Source organism: Solanum stenotomum, chromosome 9 (assembly GCF_019186545.1).
Source record: "Solanum stenotomum isolate F172 chromosome 9, ASM1918654v1, whole genome shotgun sequence".
NCBI classification, from domain to species: Eukaryota; Viridiplantae; Streptophyta; class Magnoliopsida; order Solanales; family Solanaceae; genus Solanum; species Solanum stenotomum.
The window spans coordinates 48,135,671-48,161,830 of NC_064290.1; the positions used below are offsets into that span (position 1 = coordinate 48,135,671).

A 26,160-nucleotide genomic window follows, 5' to 3' on the forward strand; every position below is an offset into this window, starting at 1 on the left:
GAAAGAAGAGAGACGAGTCAATTATAGGTAACTGGTTTACTTGTTAGGCAGGTGGAAATTTCGAGAGACACTGTTGACGTGGTAGTCGTGGGTGGTGGGTCTCATCGGGTAACGGGTAATAGTTAACGATTTAGATAATGATAACTTTCGTCGGAAATGTTAATAGCTTAATTGATTGTTTAGTTGAATTTTTATTTCGATTAATGAACATACATTTCCCCACATGTAATAACCTCACCATTTCTTCATTTTTTCATCTACATATGGAAGATATTATTTAAAATTCATGAATATGTTCGATAGGTGCAGATTCTAAAATATAGAAGAACTATACAAAATTGAATAAAAATATTATTTATTAATAATTTGATTTTAAAATGATAGACATCTCTATCATTAATAGTTTAGTTTTTAAAATATCTTTATGTACTTTTAGGTTAAAAATATCTTCTTCTATTTTTTAAAGATACATTCTTTTTCTAATAAAAATATTGTAACTCACCAACTTAGTATTCTGAACAAAAGAAGGTTAGTGCTATAAAGCATAAGAGACTTATAAAATTGAAATAATTACACTATAGCGTAATTTAAAAAGTTATATTACACGATTTAGTTGGTATCCAATGCTTATCTAAATTGGTCTAATTCCATATTTTTCTCAATAATGAAGTTCCATCATTACTAACATTTTTTTTTCACAAACATATATCAAATATTTGTTATCTTCTACCATAAAAAAATTGAATAGATTCAATTGCATTTTTTCGATGAAATTAAATATTTATTTCAAAAATCATCTCAATAGTCTTTTGATCTATATCTCAATCTACTTATCAAAAATATTTATTTTTCACCTTGCTTTATAATGAAACTTTGCTACTGATAACAACATCGTATAATTTTATATATATATATATATAATCTTGTATATCAATTTTATAAAAATAAAATATAAAACTTTTGTTTGTCGTTGTATTGAGTTGAGTTTTAGGCTAATTTTTTTAAAACTAAATTATTTTAATTAATATTTTTTGAGATAGTTTAAAAAGGAAATGTTATTACCTAACACCTTGTTTGGATGGTTGTTACATGTTGTACTATATTGTAATTATATTGTTGTTAATTTAAACTCTATTTGTTTTAATTGTTACTTAAATTCTATTGTATCATATCATATCGTGTAAAAATTCATCCTTGGGTAACGATGAAAAGACTCATTTTATGTAACGATCGATTTGCTATGATCATGTCGTTACCTTAATATTTTCTACTCATTTTATCTTTATTTATTATTTAACTAGTAAAATTACCCGCGCTTCGCGCAGAAATTTAATATCACAAAATATATAAAATAATACTTAAAAACCTAACCACTAAAACTAAAACACTATATTATCTTACATAAAAAATTCATAATGTAAAGGAAAATGAAAATTCTTACGTCTTATCATTTATCCTTAATAACATAAGCATAAATTAATGATTGTAAAAATACATACCAGGATATGTAACATAAGCAATGGTGTCACTGAGTCACTCAACATGAATAAAATACATAAATATTTAATTGTGAAGAAGAAGAATAAGAAAAAGTTCAGAATTTTCGTTGTTTCAAAATGAGAGGAAATCTCTCTATTTATAGACAACAAATGGTAGTGTGAAAAAATATTTATTCTGCCTTATCGGAAATGTTACAACTATTTGGAAAAGTTGCAACCCTTAAAAAATGCCACAACCTTTATAAGAGTCGCAATTTTTCATTAAAGTCACAACTTTTTATAAAAGTCGCAACTTTTCTTAAAAAGTCGCAATTTTTCATAAATGTCACAACTTTTCATGAAAGGGGAAGTCTAGTTTTGGAAATGAATAAATAAAAAGTGAATTCTGGTTTGTGGTGGCGCCACGTAGGCGGGGCCTAAGGTTCTCTTTTCTATATATATATATATATGATATGATAATTATATTTCATCTTTTTCTCTTATCTTTTCATAATAATTCTATTCCAATTCTACTTTTCTTGTAAATTTATCATTCAAATTATGAATGTATAACATTATATAACGACAAAGAACAATAAAAATTATCCAAATACTATATTTATTAATACAATAAAAAATAAAATAAAAAAAATACAACACAACACACTATAAATACGATTAATTGTGAAACAATACAAACAACCATCCTAACATAGTGTTAAATTGATACAAGTACAAAAACCCTTGCATAAACCCTCCAAAAAACATTTCTTTCAGCAGCAGCCATGGCCGAACAACAGAACTCCCAACTCTCATCTCTTCGTGCTCTCGAGCTTCGTCTCTTACATTGCTCTATTCCATCCTCCTCTTCTTCCCATCAATCAACACCCACTACTTCTTTTTATCACCTCCATACCCTTATTGAACAAGTTCTACAATTCATCGAATCGGGTCAATACACACAAGCACTCTCATCTGATGGAGCTAAAGCTATTTTCACCTCACAACAACTGAATAATCATAAGCGCAACGATTCTTCCGAGTCTGCTGAATCTTTTTACTCAGAATTTGTGCCTCAGTGTGTTACTCTGTTCTTAAATGCAAATGGGGTTGAAGATTCTGCTCCTAATAGTGTTGCGAAGTTGTATAAAGCAGTTCTTGTCATGGCTGTTGCTGTGGCGGCTCTTCTTGGTTTTACTCAGTGCAATATTACTGGGTTAGTCTCTATTTAACACCCCTTTACATATTTGCTCTCACTTGTCCTTTTTTTTTCCTGTGGTTTTTGTCAATTTGAATCTATTTTCTTTAGGCTACTGAAAGATTTCTGTTTTGTGCATATGTACTCGACAAAGAAAGACTTTCAACATTAGACATTGGAAAGTTTTTCAGTAGTCAAGTTAATTTTATCAATGCCCATTTAATATTATCAATTATTGTTTCCAAAATCAGTTTTTGATTTAGCTTGAGCATTAGTTTTAAGTGTGGGTTGAAATTAAAATTTCTTATATAAAAGAAATGTAGAGAATTCTAAGACAGTTTTCAATTACATAATTGTTAGGCCCTTCGAATGCTGTGAAGGATGATTAAAAGACTGTAGAAATTAATATCTTTCTGTAAAATATGTAAAAAAGAAAATCAAACGTGAGAAATTTATGTAAAATATTTCAGTTAGACAAGAATTGTGGACCTTTTGAATGGAATGAAGGATGATTATATTGTGTAGAGAAGTACTATTTTCAACCTTTTGATGCCTGGCTTAATGCATTGGTGGTGTATAGGCAGAGCTATATGTTTCTTTTGTTGTATTTATTGAGTCTGTTACTTTGTTATTTTATAGGCCAATGGTGAAGTTGCCGCCAATGCCTTTAGGTGCAATAGTTTTTGGTGACGAAGAGATAAATACTGATTCTGGTGGATGGTCAGAATGGGAAGTGTGGGCGCAAAAGGAGTTGATGTCAGTTGGTTCTGACTTGCGCGCTAAATTTTCGAATTTGCAGGTAAATTTCACTTCATACATATATTGTGCTAAATGACGCGTATGAGTTCTCTTGTGAGCATGAACTAGTGATGACACATTTGGTGTTTCTGGAAATTTCGATGTCATATATTCTGTCAAGTGTAGGGTCATTTATTGCCTATTTATCGTGATAGGTAAAGCTGAAAGTTATTGACAGGATGAAAAGCTCTATCTGCTTGTTGTAGAGTACTTTACCCATTTGAAGCAACAGAAAGAAAAAAGTCTATATTCCATCTTGTCAGAACCATTGAGATGAAAGAAAGAAAGAGAGAGATAATTGTTGGTATTGATTCTAACTTGATTTTAATGAAAGGGAAGATACACCTAAATATAGGTGTGAAATAGAGAATTGAGTGTGAATGGGTAAATACAGTAAATCTAGCACATTGCGCCGCTTGACCCACTCATTAAATCTGCGCCTTTTGGTACCAAACTGTACTCTCAACAAGTTCATTGCATAGACTTAATAATGGGTTATTTAAAACTTTCTATGGGATTAACCTACAAGTTTTGATAATGTAAAATGATACAGGGAAGCATATTATTCTGCAAGTATGCATCCATCTTATGCCAAGTCCTTTTTTCTTTTTTTGAGTTAATATATCTGTATGTGTGCTTCTTGGAATAAATGCTTACAAAGACTTATGTTTTCCTGATTAGCCAAATTGTCTTATTGCATACACCACTGAGTTGATGCCAAAGTTTTCCTTTTCATTTTCCTCCCACTTTGGTCCTCCTTCTGTAGTATATAACCTTTGCCAAGATACTGCTTATGAGGACGAAAGATCTTTTGTCAGAAGGAAACGACTCGGGAGTGGATGGAGCCAGAAGCATCTCGTGGTGGTTAGCTAGGCTGTTAATCATCCAACAAAAGTTGTTAGATGATCGCTCGTCTTCTTTGTTTGATCTATTGCAAGTCTTCATGCGTGAAAGTTTGCAACATATTGGTTCTCTGGAGAAAATTAGATATTATTGGGCTTCTCTGATATCAGAAGAGGATGCTTCTGCTATTGTATCTATGCTTCATTTGGAGGCAGGAATAATGGAACTTACCTATGGGCGAGTGGATGCTTCCAGGTTAGCTATTTGATGTAGAAGCTTCTATGATATTTTCAGTCACAATTCTTTAACTGTGCAAACCTGGGTCATTTGCCATGGATTGCCTATCCAAAGTTAGTAATGATTTCATTTTCATGCTGGCTTCTATACTCATGTCAGTCTATAGACAGGGCTAAAAAGATAATAATAAAAGCTCATCTCATTAGAGTTGCATGATATGTATTCTGTCAGCTAACGGATGACTGCTTGTGAGCCTTGATTTTGTTTTGCTGTAATCTGGATCTTTTATTTGTGATGCTGTTCATGCTTGGTCTTCCTTTTCAGCTGTATTTATCTTTTCTTGTTAGATTGTTAGTTATCTTCCTTTTCATTGAGTTGTCCCAGTTTCGTTTTTTAATTATTCTTTTTAAGTTCTTTAGCCCTGTATACTTGACAGTTTATCTGTATCCTATAAATCATACTTGGGCAGGAAACAACAAAAGGCAAAGAGAAAATTTTAATAGTTGTTCTTAGCTGCCTATCTCAGTGGCATGCATCCAGTGTTTTGGACGGGGAAAGGCGACAAGGGTCTGCCTCGCCTCGCCTCGTGGCGAGGTGAGCAGCGAGGCGCTCGCCTTTTTGAATTGAGGCGCCAATTAATACCAAAAATTTAAAATATTTAATTGCATATATAAATATCCCAAATCTCAATAGAAATAACATATATTAGCAAATACTATATTAATTAGTATAAAACTAAATTGAGTAGGGCAGAAATAAAAATAGAAGGATTGAATTTTTTTTAAAAAAATGTAGGTAGATTGCAGTAATGCAGTCAGTTAGCAGTAGCTTCAAAATAAATAACAGACAGAGTCTGCAGTTCTTCTGCATATGAAAGAAGAAGAAGAGAAGAAAAAAAATAATCTAAAACCATACCTGCTGAGTGCTGAGCAGCTGAGGTCTCTTCGTCAGTAGTGAGGAGAACTGGAGAAGAGAGGAAGAAGAAAATCGCGAAGTAGTGAGGGAGGAGAACTGGAGAAGAGAGGTGGCGAAGGCGCAAGGAGAGTCACGATGGAGAGAAGAAGTCCAAGGCTTGCAAAAACATCAAATAAACCCTAAATTGCCTTTTAATTATTAAATCAGATCTTTTTTAAAAAAATAATAAAAAGGCGGCACCTTATCGCCTCGCCACATCACCATTAGCCTTTTGTCGCCTTTCTGAACTTGCCACGCCTCATTAGTTAAAGGCGACGAGGCATCGCCTTGCCTCGCCTCATCACCTTGGGCGAGAGGCGAGCGCCTTTCAGAACACCGCATGCATCTAAGCTGTATTTTTTACCCATTTTGCTATCATCCGTCATTTTATTTTGTTTCATGGCACAGGTTGATTTCTTTGTGCAGTAATTAATGATCTCAGCTTAATTATCTAGTATAATGAATCTGCTCAACAATATAGTGTTCCTACTTATCTGGAAGCATGGCATTAATCCCTACCTGATATAGTTTGTTTATTAGGGTCCATTTTGAATCAGCTGCAGCAACATCCAGACTTAATTTTTCACTAAGCGGGGCTTTGGGCTTTCGCACGGTACACCAGGTATGTTTTCTCATATGTCATTTGGAAATATGTCGGTGTCCACTTATCGTTGAAAAGTTCTTTTCATAAGCATATACTTAAAGGGTGCTTTGTTAATACAGGCAGAACCGAAAGCACAACTTCTTCTTGTAGGTAGCGCGGATGGTGATGATTGTAGTGCTTCACTTGGTAATGATTTCCAAAATAAGGTTTCTACCCAAGGTGAAAATGCTTTTCCTCAATGTCCCAGTGAAACTCATGAAGCATCTGACATATTGATGACCCCTAGATTCTTGGAAGATGATAAAAAATCAGAATGTAGCGCACAAGATGCTCAAAATCACAGCATGGCCTCTTTGCAATTAAAGCCTACTCAGCAAGCAGTAATTTTAGCACAATGTCTTTCTATTGAGAAGAGAGCTCGGAGTGATGAACTGCAAAGTAAGCTGCCTGACTGTGTCATTAGGAATCCCTATTTTGCTATTCTTTTGTTTGCTGTCGCTTTATTTGATAATAGAAAAAATTATCTTACTATCTGACTAGCATAAGGTATGACTGTTGAAGGGCATTGTTTCAGACAATGTGGAACATACTCCCTTGGGATATTTGTTACTCCCTTTTTTTTTTTGGACACTTCAAAAACCTTTTCATACAACTTTCTCAATGTTCAGAAATTTGCAATTATAAAATACTTGGAAACAGCACCATTTCCTCTTTTGATTCTATTGCCTAGGTTGATAACCACCATGAGTGGGATTACTTGATAGGAACTCTGAGGGTCAATGAATGATCTTTACTTGATTGCTTTCAAGAAGAAATCATTGCTCTTCATCTGAAGTTAGCACGTTTTCACCTTACTAGACTTTGCACGAGTTCAGTCAATTTAAATAAATTAGATTTTTTTTTTCCTGATTTGAAGTCCTTGAATTTCTGAATTAACTTCTAAGTGCAAACATTTTAACTAAGACATGTACGAGAATACACCTATAGGAAATATTGATGATGTAATTCAGTTGGTAGATTTCCTAGGATCCTTGTAATTAATGTGAGGTTCTTAGGCTCATTGTTGATAATTTTTTTGGAGGTGGTCAGCATAGCCCTTAATGCTCAGGAATACGAATTACCAATTTTCAAAAAAATAAAATAAAAGAAAAGAAGAGAGATGTAGGAGAATACTTAGGCTTAGAAAATGCAAATGAGATGGCTGTTGCCTGCAGATAACAACCTGGGAAAATCGGTAAGAGCATTGGTAATGCTGACGAGCTTGCTGAAAAGAAATGGTTAAAGACAAATAGACCTCTCTGGATTTCTAGAGGCCAAGTAATGCTAATCTCAAAAGTGTTTAAAATTATAGATGAAGCATGTATGATGTGGAAGTGGGGTCTATCTTTACTTTATCAGGGGGAACCAGCCGGGGGAATTCGGAATGGGTGCAGAGAGCATCCGATGGGCTTTGTTTCTCATGCGTGTGCTGCTGTTTCAGGGTGGGAGATGGCTCCTTATATTGAGGCAGTTGATTCCCAACAGTCATCACCTTTTACGGTGAGGTTTATCTTGTTTCATTCTAACTGTATTTTGTTCTTTTTGCATTGCAATTGCTTTAATTGAAACATCAGATTCAAAGTTACACACCGAACTTTTAATTATGGCTATAAAGGTCCTCGCCCTCTTAGGTACATGGTTCTAAAGATTCAATCTCAAAGCGGTACTAAAGCATAGGCAGAAGAATAACTATAACTAGAATTCTTCGCCCCTCCTCTTGTACCAAGAAGCAAGTTCGGAACATAAGGATAATGGGCTAGTCTATTATAAGTTATTAGTTTATGGAGCTATCTCAGATATCTCGAGTAAGGAGATGGGATGGTAAGCCTATCTTAAAAATAAAAAGCCCTATGATGCGCTAACTTGGCTTGGTGCAGGAAAAGGAATCACAGCAAGAAAGATGGCTAGGAGAGATAGGATACTTTCCCTTTTTAGGATTTCTACCAGAGGATGACTGAACTGCCTTTCCTNTAAGGATAATGGGCTCGTCTATTATAAGTTATTAGTTTATGGAGCTATCTCAGATATCTCGAGTAAGGAGATGGGATGGTAAGCCTATCTTAAAAATAAAAAGCCCTATGATGAGCTAACTTGGCTTGGTGCAGGAAAAGGAATCACAGCAAGAAAGAAGACTTAGCTGCATCGGATTCTTTGGATAAAAGAAGACTTAGCTGGTTTTACCATTTTAGCCTAATACAGTTTTATATCTTTCTAATATTGAATTGGCAAATAAAAATCGTGTTAACAAGAGAACCAGAAGTTTCTGACTTGCTTCTATGCAAAACCTATACAAGAACAAGTAACATAATCCATGTAGTCAAAAGCTTAACCCATCCAAGCCATGAATGAGTGTGGGTTTGATAGTTAAGAAAAACTTATTTTTTTATAAGTAGAAATGGAACTGTTTGAGGGTTTGCAGCAAACAATAGTTGAAGTGAATGACCTGAATTGCTTAAACTCTTGGTGGTAATGCTTGCATAACTTTCTTTTTCTTCTATAAAGCTATTGTTTGCAGTTGCAAAATGATATAGGGAACTTTAGAATATCAATTTAGCTACCTTCCTTTTCTCTTTTCTTCTTCATACTCTCCCACCCTTCCACTTTCTTTTTTTTATAACCGTGGTCTCCTGACCAACTTTTGCGCACCTCAACTAATTCCACAATCCTGCCACCTCCTACCAACAACATGTACCAAGTAACCCTACCCACTAAGACTAGGACAGATGAGAAGAAATCATGAAAGAGATGGTTTTTTGTTGGGTGCAACTCATGTAGTCGTAAATCCCATGTGCCAAATTACTTGGCTAGAAAATGAACTTGGGGAGCTATCAAAAAGTTGTGGAGGACAATTTTGGATTTATTTTTCCTTTTCATTTTTTGAGCTTGGAGGGCAAGTTTGGTCTTCTATAAAAGGATAATCATGTTTTGTTGTTTAACCATCCCAAAAATCATATATCTTTGTGAGAGTAGAGAGTTGAGAGATCAATTCTCTTAGGTGTAACTGGGATATCTTCCATTTCTTTGTTAATAATATAAAGGCAGGTGTTCTCTGGTGGATGTAGGATCACTTTGATCTGAACCACGTTAAATCTTGTGTTCTTTCTATTATGTTTTCGCTAACAAATCACCTAGTGTTTTTGTCTCTACTGAGATTTGAACCTGAGACCTCATGGTTTTCAATCCACTTTGTTGACCACTAGGCCACACCCTTGGGTGCTCCACTTTGTTTTATTCCCTTGAAACTTCGAAAGGATATATACAGATGCTTTAGTTGGTGTCACAGCTCCCTTAACAGTATGTTAAAAGGAAAATCAGATTTATAGTCATCTCTGTGTATTGCATCATCTTGCTGGTACTTCTCGTTTTGCTTCTATGGGATCATTCTCCTTCCAGGCTTTGTATTGTACTTGATTTATAGTGAGCTTTATGTCATTATGATGGAATGTCAACAGACTCAAGCATTTTTCTTTCATTCAGCTACAACATTTGTGTGATATATTACGCATTCGGTGGGAATCAACTCGCGGCCGTACAAAGCAGCGTGCATTGCTGATGATGGATAAACTGGTAATTTCTAGGGACTTCTAAAATTCAAATCCTCCCCTTGGATCTAAATCTATCAGGGAGAAAACAAAACGGAGCACCAAGTATATTCAAGTTGATGAAAGCAGATTGAATTCAAAGTTCATTCTATGCTCATTAGTTATCCCATTTGGATCTTGCTTTTTGCAGCGAGAATACTTTTGCTTGTGTTAAAATGATTAGTTGAGCTACCTCAGGTTCAGGGCATATATGATCCTTCTCCTGGAGCTACACAAAGGATGCATTGTTGTTTTGGAGTTAGTATCCCTACGATTCCTGCATTGCGCAAGTACAGTTGCTCTTCTCTCTATCCAAATTTACTTTCTTGGGTTTTCTGAAAAACTCTTTCATTTACATGCAATGTTACTAATTCCTGAATTTTTGGCGTCATGAATTTTAGTCCCTTATATAAAAACTAACTTGTGCACTTGGTGCAAAAATGACTGGTAAATTGATGATACTAGTTGTGCTGATTAATAATGTTAAACAGACATTGTGTTTCCTTTTTCTTCTGAAAAATATTCATTTAGTTTGGCTAGGTATTACTGAACTAGTTTTGTAAATATGTTTGCTAAGGGAATGTCGTCTCATAATTAGATACAGTGAGTTAACAAGTGCAATCAGTTCTTGTTCAGGGAGTATGGAGATCTGCTAGTGAGCTGTGGTTTGATAGGGGAAGCTGTTAAAGTGTATGAGGATCTTGAGCTTTGGGATAACTTAATATACTGTTATAGGTACAATCGAGATTCTTAAAACATGACTTTTTTCTGCGGCTCTGTGCAGTTTCAGCTGAAATATTGTTTGAATCTTGTAGGCTAATGGAGAAGAAAGCGGCAGCAGTTGAACTAATCAAAGCTCGGTTATCTGAAAGACCTTGTGATCCTAGGTTATGGTATACTGACGAAACTCTACCTTCCTTTTATCATTTTAACTGTTTTTCCTGTTTCTAATTTTGAATTTCCGCTAGCTTAAGAAATAGAAATCTTCCGAGTCATCAAAAGAAAACATGTGCATCTGTTGATCCATACAAGGTATCAAGGGCATGATTTAGAGAACAGGAGGTTTAATGTTTTAATGATACAATAATCATTCACTTTTATCACGAAACTTATTTGTATAATTCAATGGCCTCTTTTTCAATAGTCCAATAAGCTGCCATAGTTTCATTTAGCATACATAAGCAGCACTTTATTTTCTCAAAGAGGCCTCCAATGTTGTTATATGTCTGTGATACATGTTCATTTTGAACATCCGAAGCATCCTTTAATAAAAAACTTGACCAATGAATTTGGAGTTTTTTGGAAAAAGCACGACTATGAAAGCAAGATGTTGATCCTTGTAGTCCTTTTATGGAGTTTTGTCTTTTCATTACATCTTATGAGATAATGTGACGTCCTTATCAGCCTCCAAAAGTTACTGCATATATAGAGATGCGGTGCAAAAATTTTGTACTGAGATAAAGCTGTAGTGTTAGAATTTTTTTGGGCTTTAAACTTGAGTCAGAAATTATTATGCAAGTTTGACAAGTCAACAGTCCTTTTTGTTTTATGAGATGACTTCTTTCACCATTTAGGTAACTGCCCATGGTTGTTTATGCTACAAAATTTGCCAATATTTCCTTATGTTTTAAGGTTAATTGGTAAAGCATAGACTTAAGCACTTTTGTTTGCATGTTAATGATGGGGGTAAAGATGATAACAAGTTATCTCGGGTTAAGTTGTAGTTTTTTTGATGACGATGATGTCTGGGCTAGCATGCATGCACCTCGACTATTCCACTTGGTACTTGCTACTGCTTCATTGACTCATGTTAAGCTTGTATTTTTCGGGGATAGCAAGAGATGAGACTATTATTCCTACGTTTGGTTACAGAACTTGATCCCTGAATTATAATCGCAATATTAGTAATCCGGAAATAAGGTCAGAGTCAGTGATCTTATTGGACAACTCTTATAACAATCCCTTTTTTTAAGCGTTCCTTTCCCTCATGATGACCTATTAGTTTGCCGTGTCTTGTATTCTGATATTAATTTGTTATATTCTTTTTGTTTTTTGTGCCAATTGTAATAATAACCTTACTAATTGCCGTCAGGGCTTTGGTGTAAGAGAAAAACACGTGATGTGATGTCTAGGTTAGGTTCACGTTTCAGGTTCGAACCCTGCTTGCATGTAAATGCCTGATATTTAAGTGGAGAAAGGTAGAGGGACGGTCCCTCCACCTTTTGAACCTTGTGCCACTAGCCTTCGGTGATTTCTTGGTTGTGAAAAAAAGTGAAGAACCTTAGTAATCGCTTCAGTTGAAGTTGTCTTTGCCACTGAATGTTTGATTAGTTGGCAAAATGTTGCTTTTAGGACTCCACCAACACTTCCTGAGAAATCAAAATTTATCAACACAAAAATGTCAAGGGTTATTTTGACCAAGTTCTTATCCCAGATTCAAGCCTTCCTGTATTCATAAAAAATTGCAATCCTATCAATTTTACCTTACTACATTCCAGCAGCAATGCGATCTTCCATCCAGAGTGTCCTCGTGCTAATGATCTTCCCTATCTCTGCCACAAGCAAAGGACTGTTAACGACAATGAGATGTATTCACTTTGTAATTAGAAAAAAGGTCTTCGCTGGAGAAGCTTTTGCATTATTAAGTTGTTGGTCATCTTCCTCTCCATGCATTACAATGAATTCATTTATATTTATTAGATGCACCATTTTCGTTTTTATACTTAACTCTGACCTCCGTTACCATACTTGTTATTTTGTGTTTAGGTATAAATTATGTGGTATAATACCATTTCATCCTCTTTTAGGTGTTCCCTTGGAGATGTTACAAGTGATGATAAATGCTATGAGAAAGCCCAGGAAGTGTCTGGGAATAAGTCAGCTCGAGCACAGGTGAATCAAAATGTCTTGTTGCCTACCTTAGTGATTGCAGTTGTTTTTTCTATCTTCTTTCTTTCCTTGTCTTCTAAAATTTTTTGGGATCCAAATTCTTTTTACAACCTACCTTAGTGATTGCAATTGTTTTTCTATTTTTTTTCTTTCCTTATCTTCTAAAATTTTTTGGGATCCAAATTCTTTTTACAGCGCGCCCTTGCCCGTAGTGCATACAACAGGGGGGAGTACGAGAAGTCAAAAGATCTATGGTTGGCTTATCTGCATGCTTCCATTCACTTGATAATTGTTATATATCAACTAATTTGCTCCCACTTATACACTGATTTGATTATATTTCCTTTATATTCAGGGAATCTGCAATGGCAATGAATTCTATGTATCCAGATGGATGGTTTGCACTTGGTGCTGCTGCTTTAAAGGTCTGTATTTTCATCTGTATGATTGTGATTACTCATGGCTATAAGCTGTAAGGGAATGCACCTGGTGCTATGTAGTGTTCATTTCTCTTCCTTCCGCTATGTATTCACTACATGATTTCTGGCTTCGTCTGGAACATTACAGGCTAGAGATGTTGAGAAGGCACTGGATGGCTTCACACGTGCTGTTCAGCTTGATCCTGAAAATGGAGAGGCTTGGAATAATATTGCTTGCCTGTATGTTCTTTCACCCTTGCATTTTAGGAAATTTATAGGTCAGATGACATGTGTTGGTCTTATTTGTTGTCTGTTTATAGGCAATCAAATAATGAATCCAATTATCTGTTGGACCAAAAGTCATTTATAGATTGGTCTGTCATCTAGTCCAGCAAATAAATTAAACGATCCTTGTATAAAGGAGAAGTAAGGAAGGCACTTGGTATAGTAGCTAGGTGTTTGTACGTGTTTCAGTAAAACATAGATCATGTTCCTCAGTAATGTCCAATACAGACAAGAAATTAGTAAACTGGTTCTTTTTCTTCTTCTACTTTCTTTTTAACTTTTTTCCAAGAATTAGATTCTTGAAGAATTTGCAGCTAGCACTAGAATTTCAGATTTCATCCAGTTTTTGAAGTGTTTCTTGTCATGGTGCAACTTTTATGATAGCTAGCAATTTCATATTTGCTACCTGTGAAGAGTGAATTTTAAGCAACAGGTATTGTGGCTGAAATGTTAAAGCAACTCCTTTTGTTTTTGAGAAAGGTAAAACATTTACTTCTATATATCCACAGGTATACTACATCAAAGTGTAGTCCCCCTCCAAAAAGTTCTACTTACATCATTCCTAAGATCTTCTAGTTACAGCCAATCAATAACATTAAACACATCAAAGTGTATCTCCTATCATTACTTGCTTACACCAAAAATAGTAAAGCCCTAGGCTGTTTGTCTTTATCTTCTGAATATTGTTCTATTTTCCTTCAAAACATCTTTGATTCCTCTCCTTCCAAACATCTTTGATTCCTTTCCTTCCAAATTGTCCACCAAATGCAAGCTGGGACAATCCTCCATCTCTTCTCCTTTTTTCCTGCATTTCCATCTCTGTTCCAGCATTGTAGGACTTCTATAATTCTCCCAGGCTTTGTCCACTTGATCTTCCTCTTGTGGATGAACATCTGCCACAATTGATCTGTCCTATTGCAGTGTAAAAAAGAGATGGTTGACTGTCTCCACCATTTCTTCACATAGATAGCATCTAGAACATAGATTGGATTTCCTCTTGTTCAAGTTATCATGTGTCAAGACTGCCTCCTTTGCCAAGAGCCATGTGAAGTAATTCACCTTGTAGGGAATTACTGTTCTCCAGATCATCCTCCAGCTCCATCCTGCTTGCTGCACCTCAGTAGAACTGAGTTCTCTGTATGATGATTTTATAGTGAATTCTCCCCTTCTCTCCCCCTTCCATACTAGTCTATCTTCCTCTCCTGTCATGAAATCTTGCTATGGTTGTCATTTCCCAATCATTTAGGTTCCTTCTCAGAAACAGGTTCCACCCTTGTCCAGTTCATAATCCTGCCACTGTTGCTTCTTGTGCTTCGCTCAGACTATGTAGTACAGGGAAAGCATGTTTGAGTGTCTCCTGTCCACACCAAATGTCATTCCAGAAAGCTACTTTTTCTCCATTGCCCACCTTACAATTTGTTCTCTCCCTGACCAGTTGCCATAGGTTCCTGATAGATCTCGATACTCTACAATTATCAGGGTTGGTCACCACCTCTGTCATCCATTTGTCCTCCATTTATGGTGGTCACATAAGTAACTCTTGATAAGTGAGATCATTATACCTATTAAAACAAGTTGAGATCATTGCATGTAAGCTCAACTGTGATCAAATGAGTAGAGACTCCAATCAGGCTTTGCATTGGAAGTTCGAAATTATGGAGTGATAAGATGAGTGAGTATATTTCAGAGTATTGGAGGTCTCTACTTTCTTATGGCAGGGAGTCAGCAGTTAATACACATTTTCCTTTTCAAATAAAACTTGTGTACTTTTCTGATTTTCTTTTGAACTTATAAATTGATAACTACTGCAATAGCAATATTATAATTTAAATAGGTGGAGGTAAGTAAGATGTTTGTTTTAGTTCGAGGCTACTAAGCATGTTAATGAAGGAAGAAATCGAGTGTAATGGACATCCTTACAAACTATGATAAGAAAAAACAACCATTGACTTGGTAAAGTTGGATTACAAGGCCAAGGGGGTTACACAAAATACTGACACCTCTTTGCGGATTGAATCTATCCTACTTGCATTACTTCTTTGTCCTTGGAAAATGTCATAATAACTATTTATTTCTTCTTCTATTTTTATCTTTTCATGTGTTTGGTTCTTGACTGTGCAGGCATATGGTTAAGAAGAAAAACAAGGAAGCCTTTATTGCGTTTAAGGAAGCATTGAAGCTGAAGTACAACTTCCTGCTATACTCTCCCTACATTTCATATTTTATTTTTTCTTCTGGTGTCCATATGTATGTCTTGCACTTTCTTTAATGGAGTCGCTCAGGAGGGGCTGTAAAAGTGGGAGGATATAAAACCCATCCTTCCCAACCTCTCTAGCCCAGCTTTTTCTGATCCCCAGTACTCACACACTTCTTTTACCACAACAAAACCCAGTTTTTCAACCCATCCACAGTTGGATTAAATCTGAAAGTATACTTTTCACTTCCTTTCCCCCTCTACCAGAGCAATGGAAGAAAACACACTTGGTAAAATCATGCTGTCCCACTTTGAATTTTTTGTTTGATTTCGGAACCCTTTTACAGGCGAGACAGCTGGCAGATGTGGGAAAATTTTAGCCGCGTTGCTGCAGATATTGGAAATTTCAGTCAGGTATAGTCAACATTATATGCAAAATCTTTTTGAAACTTAAATAGTTTCTCTAAGTCGGTTGCAACCATCATGTGTCTGTTGATCTTTGATGGGATAGACTTTTCTTTATGTAACTGCTCCCTCCATTTCAATTAATATAAGAAAAGATATTGAAAATAAAGTTAAAATCCATTATCCAGTCTTCTAAGATGTCCTTCAAATCACCATGTCAAAAAGAACTCCATGCAAAAATCTGAACTATGGAGGAAATAAACCACATAATACCCAGTGAAATGCCACAAGTGGGATCTGGGGAGGGTGGGATGTATGCAGACTTTACCCTCTACCTTTGTGGGGCAGAGAGGCTGTTTCCAATAGGCCCTCGGCTCAAAAGAGATGTCTACAAAGCAGGATTGCAAGAAATATTTTATTTTTCACCAGAAGTCTAATAAGAGAGAAGGTTTAAAGTATCAGATCAGGTAATAAACTGGTGTGGCTTCTTCATAATTTTCAATATATAGTGCATCCACTTTGACGGCCACATACTTCCAAATTCCAATATGTTGAAATGGTAAAAGAAAGTACCTGAGGTGTACACAGTTAACCTTCTTAAAAAAAAGTACCTGAGGTGTACACAAAGCGGAGTGTCTCTATCACTTCAGAAGAAACAGAATTGGTGGGGGTAAAAGTTACAGTCAGCTTTTTGTAACAGCTTAAGATTTTGGTTTACTAAGGCTAGCAATAGCATATACCATAGAGTCCCATTGTATATACTATTAATTAACCCATTTAAAACTTTGCTAATCAAGTATAGTTTCAGGACAGATCCTCATTCAACTCGCTGTTATGGAAAATTCCTCAGTATCAATTCCCAATATTCTGAACAAGGGTAGGTTCACCATGATGAGGTGGGGGTTATTTTCCCCCCTTAAAGATGATAGAGCGATCAATAGAAAAGAGAAAGAGGACTAGAGTACGAGCTAACTGATCATAGGCTTTCTCTAGGTCATTGAATATCATCTGGGGATCCTTCTTTTATCCTTGTAAATTTTCCTTCTAGAAAACTATATAACCCACAAGAGGGATTGTGATTTGCTGAGAGCTGAAATATTTTCTTATAGGTGATCAATTTTCTCCTTTGTAAATGGAGGAATACTTGAGCTTTTGTACTCATTCTGTTGTTGTTACTTGGAAATGCCATTTCATGACCCTCTGAAGAACCCATCCCTTTGGTGGCACCAAACAACAGTGTCTTTTTTTTTTTTTATAAGGTAACTTTGTATTCACACCAAAAAAAACTCATCAAGTAACAGCTGGTGAGGTGGGATTTACAACCCCATAGGGCATCCTGATAACCAAAAACCCAAAAAAGAACTTTACAATTGTCCTATGAAGTCCACTAGACTTACTACCTCCCCCACCATATCCTGTTTACACCAAAAATACAGCAAACTCAGACTCTTCATCTTGATCTTCTGAATGCTGCTAGCTTGCCTGTCATGGGATCTTTCATTCCTTTCCTTCCAAAGTGTCCACCAGATGCAAGCTGGAATATATTTCCACCAGTCCTCTTTTGATCTTCTTCTTCTGCTCATTCCTTCCCAGTGTTTCAGCATGTCTAAAGAAGTTCCTGGCATTACCCAGCTAACTCCAAGTATACATAAGAACATGTGCCACAGATTTACAGCTGTTTTGCAATGTAGGAATAAGTGGCTGTTAATCTCTGCCTCTTTATCACACATATAACACCTTGAGTAAATTTGTATACCTCTTCTCTGTAACCTTTAGTGAGTTAAACATGCTTTTCTGATCACCAGCCATGAGAAACATGACACTTTTAGTGGAATTTTGATCTTCCAGATTAGCTTCCATGGCCACTCCATTCTCATTCTCCGGTTATGATTCATATTCCAGTAGCAGGATTTCACTGTGAAACTCCCTTTGTGGTGCAGCTTCCATATTGGACTGTCAGGTCCTTCTGTGACACCTGGGAATGGGTTCAGCACCTGCAACTGCCCAGTGACTCTACGAATCTCCCAGTCTTTTAGAGCCCTTCTGAAAATCAGGTCCCACCCTTGAGGAGTCCATACCTGTGCCACTGTAGCCATCTGTTGTAGACTTAAAATAAATTGATGTGGGAATAAGGTTTTCAAGTCCCTATCCCCTATCCAAATCTCATTCCAAAAATCAGTTTTAACCCCATCTCCAATTTTGAATGATATATTGGAGGCGAAAGAAGTTCATAGTCTTCTGATAGTTTTCCAAACAGAGCACCCAAAAACACCTGTTACTTCATCAGTGATCCAATTATGTTGAAGACCATATTTACGTGAGATGAATCTTCTCCATAATGCCAAATCTTCAATACAGAACCTCCAAAGCCACTTTTTCANTTACTTCATCAGTGATCCAATTATTTTGAAGACCATATTTACGTGAGATGAATCTTCTCCATAATGCCAAATCTTCAATACAGAACCTCCAAAGCCACTTTTTCAACAAACTAACATTCTGTACTTTCAACTTTTTTATCCCCATACCCCCTTGTATTTTGTTGAGGGTCACCTCATCCCATTTGACTAGGTTGTACCCAAGCTTCTCATTGTTCCCCTGCCACAAGAAGACTCTCCTTAGTTTGTTGATTTTCTTCTCTATGTTTCCTGGGATTGGGAATAGGCTCATCATGTAAGTTGGGAGGGTATCCATTACTGACTTTATGAGAGTTAATCTGCCTCCCATAGATAGGTATTGGCTCTTCCATCTTGTCAGCTTTCTCTCACTTCTTTCCAACACTTCACTCCATACTTCCACTTCTTTATTTTTTGCACCAAGAGGCATTCCAAGATATTTAGTTGGTAAGGAATCCATTTGGCATCCTAGGTTCTCAGCAAGTATCTGCATATTGGTAACTTGGTTAACAGGGTACAAGCAACTTTTATGCCAGTTAACATGTAAACCTGAGATGCCCTCAAAAATGGTTAGGATGGCCCTCAAGTGCCTAATTTGCATTACTTCAGCTTCACAAAATACCAAGGAATCATCTGCATATAACAGATGTGTGATTTCCATAGTATTTCCCCTGTTAGCATTTGCAGGGAAACCTCTTATCCACCCATTCTCACTTGCTCTTCTGATCATAGAATTGAGGCCTTCCATTGCTAAGATGAATAGGAAGGGTGATAACGGATTACCTTGCCTTAGACCTCTTTGTGATTGGAAGAAACCTTCTGGACTATCGTTGATGATAAGAGAGGATTTCACTGTAGATATACAAGTTTTGATCCAGTTTGTCCATTTGTTCCCAAAGCCCATGTCTCTCAGAATTTTTAGAAGGAAAGACCAGTTGACATGGTCATAGGCCTTTTCAATATCAAGTTTACATAGGACTCCAACTAGCTTCTGCTTCACCCTACTGTCCACCAATTCATTCGCCAATAATGCTGCATCCATGATCCGTCTTCCTTTCAAGAATGCCATTTGGTGTTCATCTACCAATTCTCCCATGACAGTCTTCATTCTTTCTGTAAGGAGCTTGACTATGATTTTGTATACTCCACCAATCAGGCTTATTGGTCTGAAGTCCTTCAATTCTTCTGCTCCATATTTCTTGGGAATTAGTGCTGTAAAAGTGGCATTGAAAGATTTCTCAAACATTTCATTCTGATGGAAATTTTGGATTGTTTGCATCAAATCATCTTTCAAGGTTGCCCATCAAACTTTGAAGAAACTCATGGTGTAGCCATCAGGTCCCGGGGCCTTATCCCCATCACATTGTTTGATAATATTTAGCACTTCTTCTTCAGTGAAAGGCCTTTCTAGCCAATCTTGTTCCTCCTGGGAGATTCTTGGACAGTTAACATACTCAAAAGAGGGCCTCCACATCTCAGATTCAGTATAGAGTTTCCTGTAGAACTCAATCATATTAACCTTGATAGCTTCTCGATCTTTAACTTCCTCCCCGTTGATTATCAATCTATCACTGTTATTGTATCGCTTGTGGGATGTTGCCATTCTCTGGAAAAACCTAGTGTTATTATCCCCTTGTTTTTGCCAGAGAACACGGGACTTTTGCCTCCATCTAGATTCCTCATTTTTTGCCAAATCCTCCAACTCCACCAGAACTGTTGCCCTCACCAGTAGTTCATCCTCAGATAAAGTTTTAGTGTTTTGAGCTAGATCAATATCAGCTAATTCTTTGAGAAGACTATCTTTCCTGTTGCATAACTCCCCGCACACTGATTTGTTCCAATCTTTGAGTTTTTGTTTCAACATGTTTAGCTTCACACTGAGCTTGTAGTCAGGGCAGCCCTCCACTTCAAATTCATTCCACCAACTATGGACAAGCCCCTCAAAACCATCAACATTGAGCCACCAGTTCTCAAACTTGAAGTATGACTTCCTGTGGTCCCCGTCTCCACATTGCAACATGATAGGGCAGTGGTCAGAAGTCACTCTGGGCATGATCAATTGTCTGATATTCCCGAAAGCTTCTCCCCATTCCGTTGTCTTTTTGCCATTATAATATGTGAATGCATGTAGAATAGAGTTGGCTCCATTCAAGCAGTGAAAATGAATTGTATTTAATTTTCATTTTGGTGTAAAGAGTTCTTGTAGAGGATGCAAAATTTATTCTATAAATTTTGGAAGCCTTGCAAAGTTTCCTAGGGCTTTAGACTGTAGATATTGCTACTAGTTATGCTGATGAATAAATGTTTACCATTTTAAAAAAAAATGTGAAAGTAGAATACTTACTTTCTGGCTACATAAATTACACATTAAATAAATGGAAAAACTAATTTAAGTACCTAACCATATAATAATGAAGAACTTTACCTGGATTGGGAGTGACAGGATCATGCTAAATCAAAAACATTGCCTTTGAGGGAAGCAAGCTTCTGAAACTATGCTGCTCGTGTTCCGTTGCAGGCATATATTGATTTCAAGTCCTTGTCAAAAAATGATTTCAAGTCCTTTCTCCATCTGTGCAATTGAGTCCTTTTCTTACATTCAGTTGTACCCGTAGAAAGGTCGAGCATTTACTTTCCTCACATATGCTTTCTTTCTCAAATTTATTTTCTCTTTTCTCAAAAAAATTCCCGTTTCTTTCTCTAGAAGACAATGCAAAACAAATTCCTAATATCTCAAATACTCTAACAAGGAACTTCTCTTGTTTTTAATGTAAAATATTCAGCACAATGTTAGTGCTGCCATCACTGAAGTTTTATTTGCTTATGAAAAAGCTGAATTTGATTAGTTTCTTCGTTGAAGGCACTGGAAGCAGTACAGAAGGTGTTGGATATGACGAAAAAGAAGCGAATCGATGTCGAATTACTGGAGAGGATGTTGCAAGTGTTGGAATTACGGACTGCAACTAGCCATTCTGAATGCGATGCTTTGAGGGATAGCAGTGGTTCTGCTGAGGCTGGCTCCAACATCATTAGTGTTGATCCATTGACCAGCTCGGACAAAGACCTGGCAATAGAACGGGAAACTGAGCACTTGATTCAGTCAGTTGGGAAAATCTTACGGCAGGTAAACCATAAATGTTGATTGACAACTTTCCTTGTCTTTTGTTTTGTTTCTGTAGTTTTCTGGTCAGAGTAAAAATGGCCCTTCAGCTCCTAAGTTCAAGCTGCCATTTATTTCTTCTGCTCCTGAATCCTTATTCCTTTAAACAAATATTTGCACAACAGCTATAAGGCTAATAATGGACTCATGTAGAAAAGAAATAGGTAGGCATATAGTAGAAAGCTTGATGATATTTCCTGAGCATTGTCTATTGTCTATTAGCAATACAAAGAACTTGAGCAAAACACACAATATTGTGAATCATTACTTTCTCAGTTAAAAAAAGAGACAGGTTTGTGATTTTTTGCGTATATTTCATTCTTGCTAATCAACTTTTAGATTATTAACAAAATTCTCAGAACAAGTATGATGTCTTTGCTGCATGTGCCGTTGTTTGGTTAACTCATTGTCACGATCTAAATGTGGCACTAGGGGTGGCTAACTGGGTAAAATTTATGGTTATCCGCTCGATTAACCCATTTTAAATGGGTTGGTTATCCGATCATTTAAAAGTGAATCAAATATGGATCAACCCATATTATCCAGCATAAAATATGGATAATCCATGGGTATCCACCTATGGCACTCCCCTTAAAGTATGTAAGGGTGTAGGAACGTAACTTCTAAAATACACTTATTAAGGGTGTGTTTGGTATGAAGAAAAATATTTTAAAAATATTTTCAATTTTCTCATGTTTGATTGAATTAAATGTTTTGGAAAATATTTTTCAAATGGACTTATTTTCTTATAATTTAAGAAGAAATGACACTCATAAATAAAGTAAGGGAAAAAAATTCAAAACTTTCCTTAAATCAGGAAATATTTTTTCAAAACTTTCCTTAAACCTCATCACCTGAAACGGTGGGGACATGGGATCCGACCCCAACCCGACTCTCGATCTAGACCCGGACCCTAAATTTTGACCTCCAACCTCGACTCAGGACCACTCATTTGTCAAAAAGAAAAATTCTAGAAAACATGAAAATATTTTCGTTCATACTAAACCCACTCTAAAATGAGAAAAGAATAAGGAAAAAATCTTGTAATCTGTAGTACTTATTTCCTTACATATTATCCATTGGCTTCCCATCTTTATCCATAATTAAGCTATCCAGAGTACCAAATCGCAAAATAGAGTATCAATGCTCAAAACAAGAGTTGAGTTGTTACTATGCTCATTCCCTAGAATATTTGGGTTCTATGGACGAGTTGTCTGTCCTTCGGAGGTCCTTGGTTGTATGACCTGCAGGGGAAGAGTAGTGTTACTAAGAATAACCATTTCATATTGGTATATATTGGGAATTAATCTGATTAATGGGATCATCTACTTGAGAAACCACTGAAAATTGTGTAATTAATTGGACCTGTCTGCCCAGCAGGCAATTTCCATGCAACTAGACTATCTCTAGTCCCTGCTATGCTAGCAATAGGAAATCCTTAGAGAACTGGATCTCTTGATTCCTTGCAGCCCAGCTTGGAAGCTTGAGTATAGATTCCCGATGCTCGTGGAGCAGGCCTGGGTCAGCTGTCCCGTAGACCTGAAATGATCCAGCCATATGTCTGATAGGATATCTTTTGTCTACAAACAAAACAAAAACAAAGTTGGTTTTTAGTCCAAAAATGGCACAATTATATAATCTAGCATCTAAGTGAAGAACCTTTTACTTTGATGTAGATTGTTCAAACTGGTGGGAATGCTGAGATTTGGGGGATCTATGCGAGGTGGCATAAACTCAAAGGAGATCTTGCGATGTGTTCAGAGGCCCTTCTTAAGCAAGTCCGATCATACCAGGTAAGACAGCAAATTAATTTTTCATATCTGCGCTTATGCAGATGTTTTTACATGCTTCTTCAACTTGTTATCACTACCTTTGTTGAAGCTTGTAAAAAGGCAGCCATCTGTTGGAGAGAAAAGGTTATGTACAAGATGGTCCAAGCAAGATTGTGCGTCTCCCTTATGATTGTGATTATTTATCTCTGTGAAGTTAGAAAAGAATAGGTGTTGCGTGTGAGAACAAATTTCTAGTCCTTAACTTGTACTTTGTGTTGACGTTTTTGGAACTAATGAATGTTCCTACTATGAAGCCACCATAGAAGTTCCTTATTTTTTCATCTGTATTGCTGCTAGTATTTGATAAAAATACTGTATTGTTAGCTCACATGCTTGTCTTTCTTTTCCTCACAAAATTATAGAGCTTGAATCCCTCATCTTTTCTAGTGTGTGACATAGCTGCTTAATAGAGAGACCTTTTTCATTTGGATGGCACTCCCAGTGTGAAGGACTGTCGTCAAACCATTGGCTACTTATTCTTATTTTCTAATATATGTCGCCAGAATTTATGTGAGGAAGAGAGTGACATAGTTTGGCCATTGGCAGTCAAATGCTTTATAGAGGAAAAATAAAGTGTTAAACTACTTTTCAGCTAGCAGTACTAAATTGCTGTATGGGCTGGAAGCCATCACTGAGGATGCAGTTTGATCTTATGCGAGTTCTCTGCACTTTTGCAGAATAATGATTGTTTAGGTTTTGTTGTGTTGATATCCCTAGTTTATATAAGCTAGAACAGCTAGGTCCCAGGAAGATAGATATTTGGTTGGGTAAGATGACAGAGTAAAGCTGAGCAAGATAAATATGGAGGATAGGATATATGAGGGGGAGATAATTGATAATGTGTTTGTTCAATGGTTGTCCAATGGTGCATTTATGCTGGTAAGTTAACCATTCATATTTATTGCTTCTATCGGAGCAAAAAGGATGACTAACTTATTAGGGTTAATGCTATCTTTGACTTAAAAATTCGTTAGCTTTTGGTTTATGGTTGTCCAATGGTGCTTATCTTCCAGAAGTTTTAGCATTCATACATATGGTTTATACTCTGCTTTGAGTGCACACTTATATGCTCTACCACTTCATTTCCTGTCAGTTTTTATGGCGGACTTCCTGCATTTTGCAGAGTATATTTGCTTGTCTTGCCATTTTTCTAATATTGTCACCTCCCTGGACCTTGTCTTTTTGCTGCCAAAGAGCAGTGTAAATTTCTTCCGCTAATGTCGCCAGGCTAAAGAAGTCCTTGTACATGCTTAGATAATTTATCAGGCTTTGACATTTTAATTTCTATTTCCGATCTCCCCACAACGACTTAACAGGGATCTGACCTATGGAAGGATAAAGACCGGTTTGCAAAGTTTGCACATGCCTCGTTGGAACTCTGCAAGGTTTACCAGGAAATATCTCGACGTAATGGTAGCCGTAGGGAGTTGTCTGCCGCTGAGATGCACTTAAAAAACACAATAAAGCAGGTAGTTCTTTTGGTCTCCAAAATTGATGTGCTTGCAGTATACCTTGTCATAACCGTTACTAAGCAAAGCAACTCACTTTCTGTAAAATTCAGGCCGAGGCTTTCTCCAACACCAAAGAGTATCAAGATATCTTGGCATGCCTTGATGAGGTGAAGGCAGCACAAGCTACACCCTGATCATATGCTTTCTGCCAAGTCATTTATTCAAAAGGTGAAATCGACATCTCGTGGACAAACATATTGGCTAATACGACATTTTTCTCTGCGCAAGATAAATGAGTAGCTCTTGTTTTGAAGGGAAAAAAGAGGGTCCTCAGAGATTTCATTGAACCTACAGTTTCACTTTCCAGGGCAAAATTAATGTTATGTACTTAAAAGGACATACAATTGTAACCCTCTCGATCAAGAATGCCGTGAAGAAATTCAAAATCCAAAGGTTGAGACCTATGCAGCCTTTGATTCATGAGGGGAAGATCTGTAGACTGTAATATATTATATGTCAATGTCTCATTCTGGATAAGTGGTTTGCATATTCTCTTTCTCATTTTTTTCAGAACTCTATTACTTAATTGAATTCACTCCATTAAGTAAACCATTTTGTATTTATCATATTTTATACACAAATCATATACTAAAACATGTTTTAAGCCTTAAAAGTCATCTTTTTAAAGCCAATTCAAATGGACTCTAAGAGTTAATATCGCAACGTAAAGTTGATGATGAGATTAGAAAAAAATGATATTGAATGATAAGTGTTGATACTGCGACATAACAATGATGTTGTGATGATAAGAGTTTATGTAACAACATTAAATTGACATCCATTCTTTCTTTCACTTGGATTTGATTTTTTTCATTTTTAATTACAACAATCCCTTGATTTTTATACAATCCGCATACATAACTCACTATTCAAATACATTAATACTGATACATTATGTATCAAGCTGCTATGCTTAAAAGGGGGGAAAATGGAAAATTCAATTAAAATCTCATAAATTATGTTTACACGTTTCTTCTTACTGTCAATCAGTTAGACACAAAATCCTAACAGAACTAACAAATTCAAAATTCAAATTTCTTCTCCCTATTCATTATTCTCCTTGTACATCGAAGAACAAATTAATTCAAATTTGTCCAAAATTTGATAAGATACATAATGTATAGTTGTTGGACAAATAATTTATTTTGTGAATCTCAAATCCACCATTGCAGGAGATCGATGAGATGAGAAAAAACTTGGAAATCCGATACATAGTATAAGAACATCGCACAAAAATGTTATTGACAATCAGATTCAATCCCTAACAAATTGTAACAGGCTAGAACAATTCAAAATTCAAAATTTTTCTTCTCATTCTTCCAAAAAAACTCTCAATT

The 26,160-nt window shown here is 36.2% G+C and overlaps 1 protein-coding gene across 2 annotated transcripts; it reads left to right on the forward strand.

Annotated features, from left to right (window-relative positions):
• Positions 1-2,220: 2,220 nt before the first annotated feature.
• On the forward strand, positions 2,221-25,372 carry LOC125875996 (uncharacterized). 2 transcript variants are annotated; one of them, XM_049557089.1, is made up of 21 exons: positions 2,221-2,694; positions 3,316-3,475; positions 4,241-4,572; positions 6,049-6,130; positions 6,232-6,550; positions 7,593-7,651; positions 9,629-9,718; positions 9,931-10,022; positions 10,369-10,467; positions 10,548-10,625; positions 12,540-12,624; positions 12,817-12,875; positions 12,977-13,046; positions 13,189-13,280; positions 15,447-15,509; positions 15,867-15,933; positions 21,181-21,444; positions 23,157-23,273; positions 24,629-24,781; positions 24,874-24,991; positions 25,131-25,372. In XM_049557089.1, the coding sequence occupies exons 1-20, from the start codon at positions 2,264-2,266 to the stop codon at positions 24,955-24,957; spliced, it is 2,796 nt and encodes a 931-aa protein (XP_049413046.1). In that variant the 5' UTR covers positions 2,221-2,263; the 3' UTR covers positions 24,958-24,991; positions 25,131-25,372. The 2 variants fall into 2 exon arrangements, with proteins under 2 accessions (XP_049413046.1, XP_049413045.1); XM_049557088.1 differs by having other exon boundaries at positions 24,874-25,372.
• Positions 25,373-26,160: the final 788 nt, after the last annotated feature.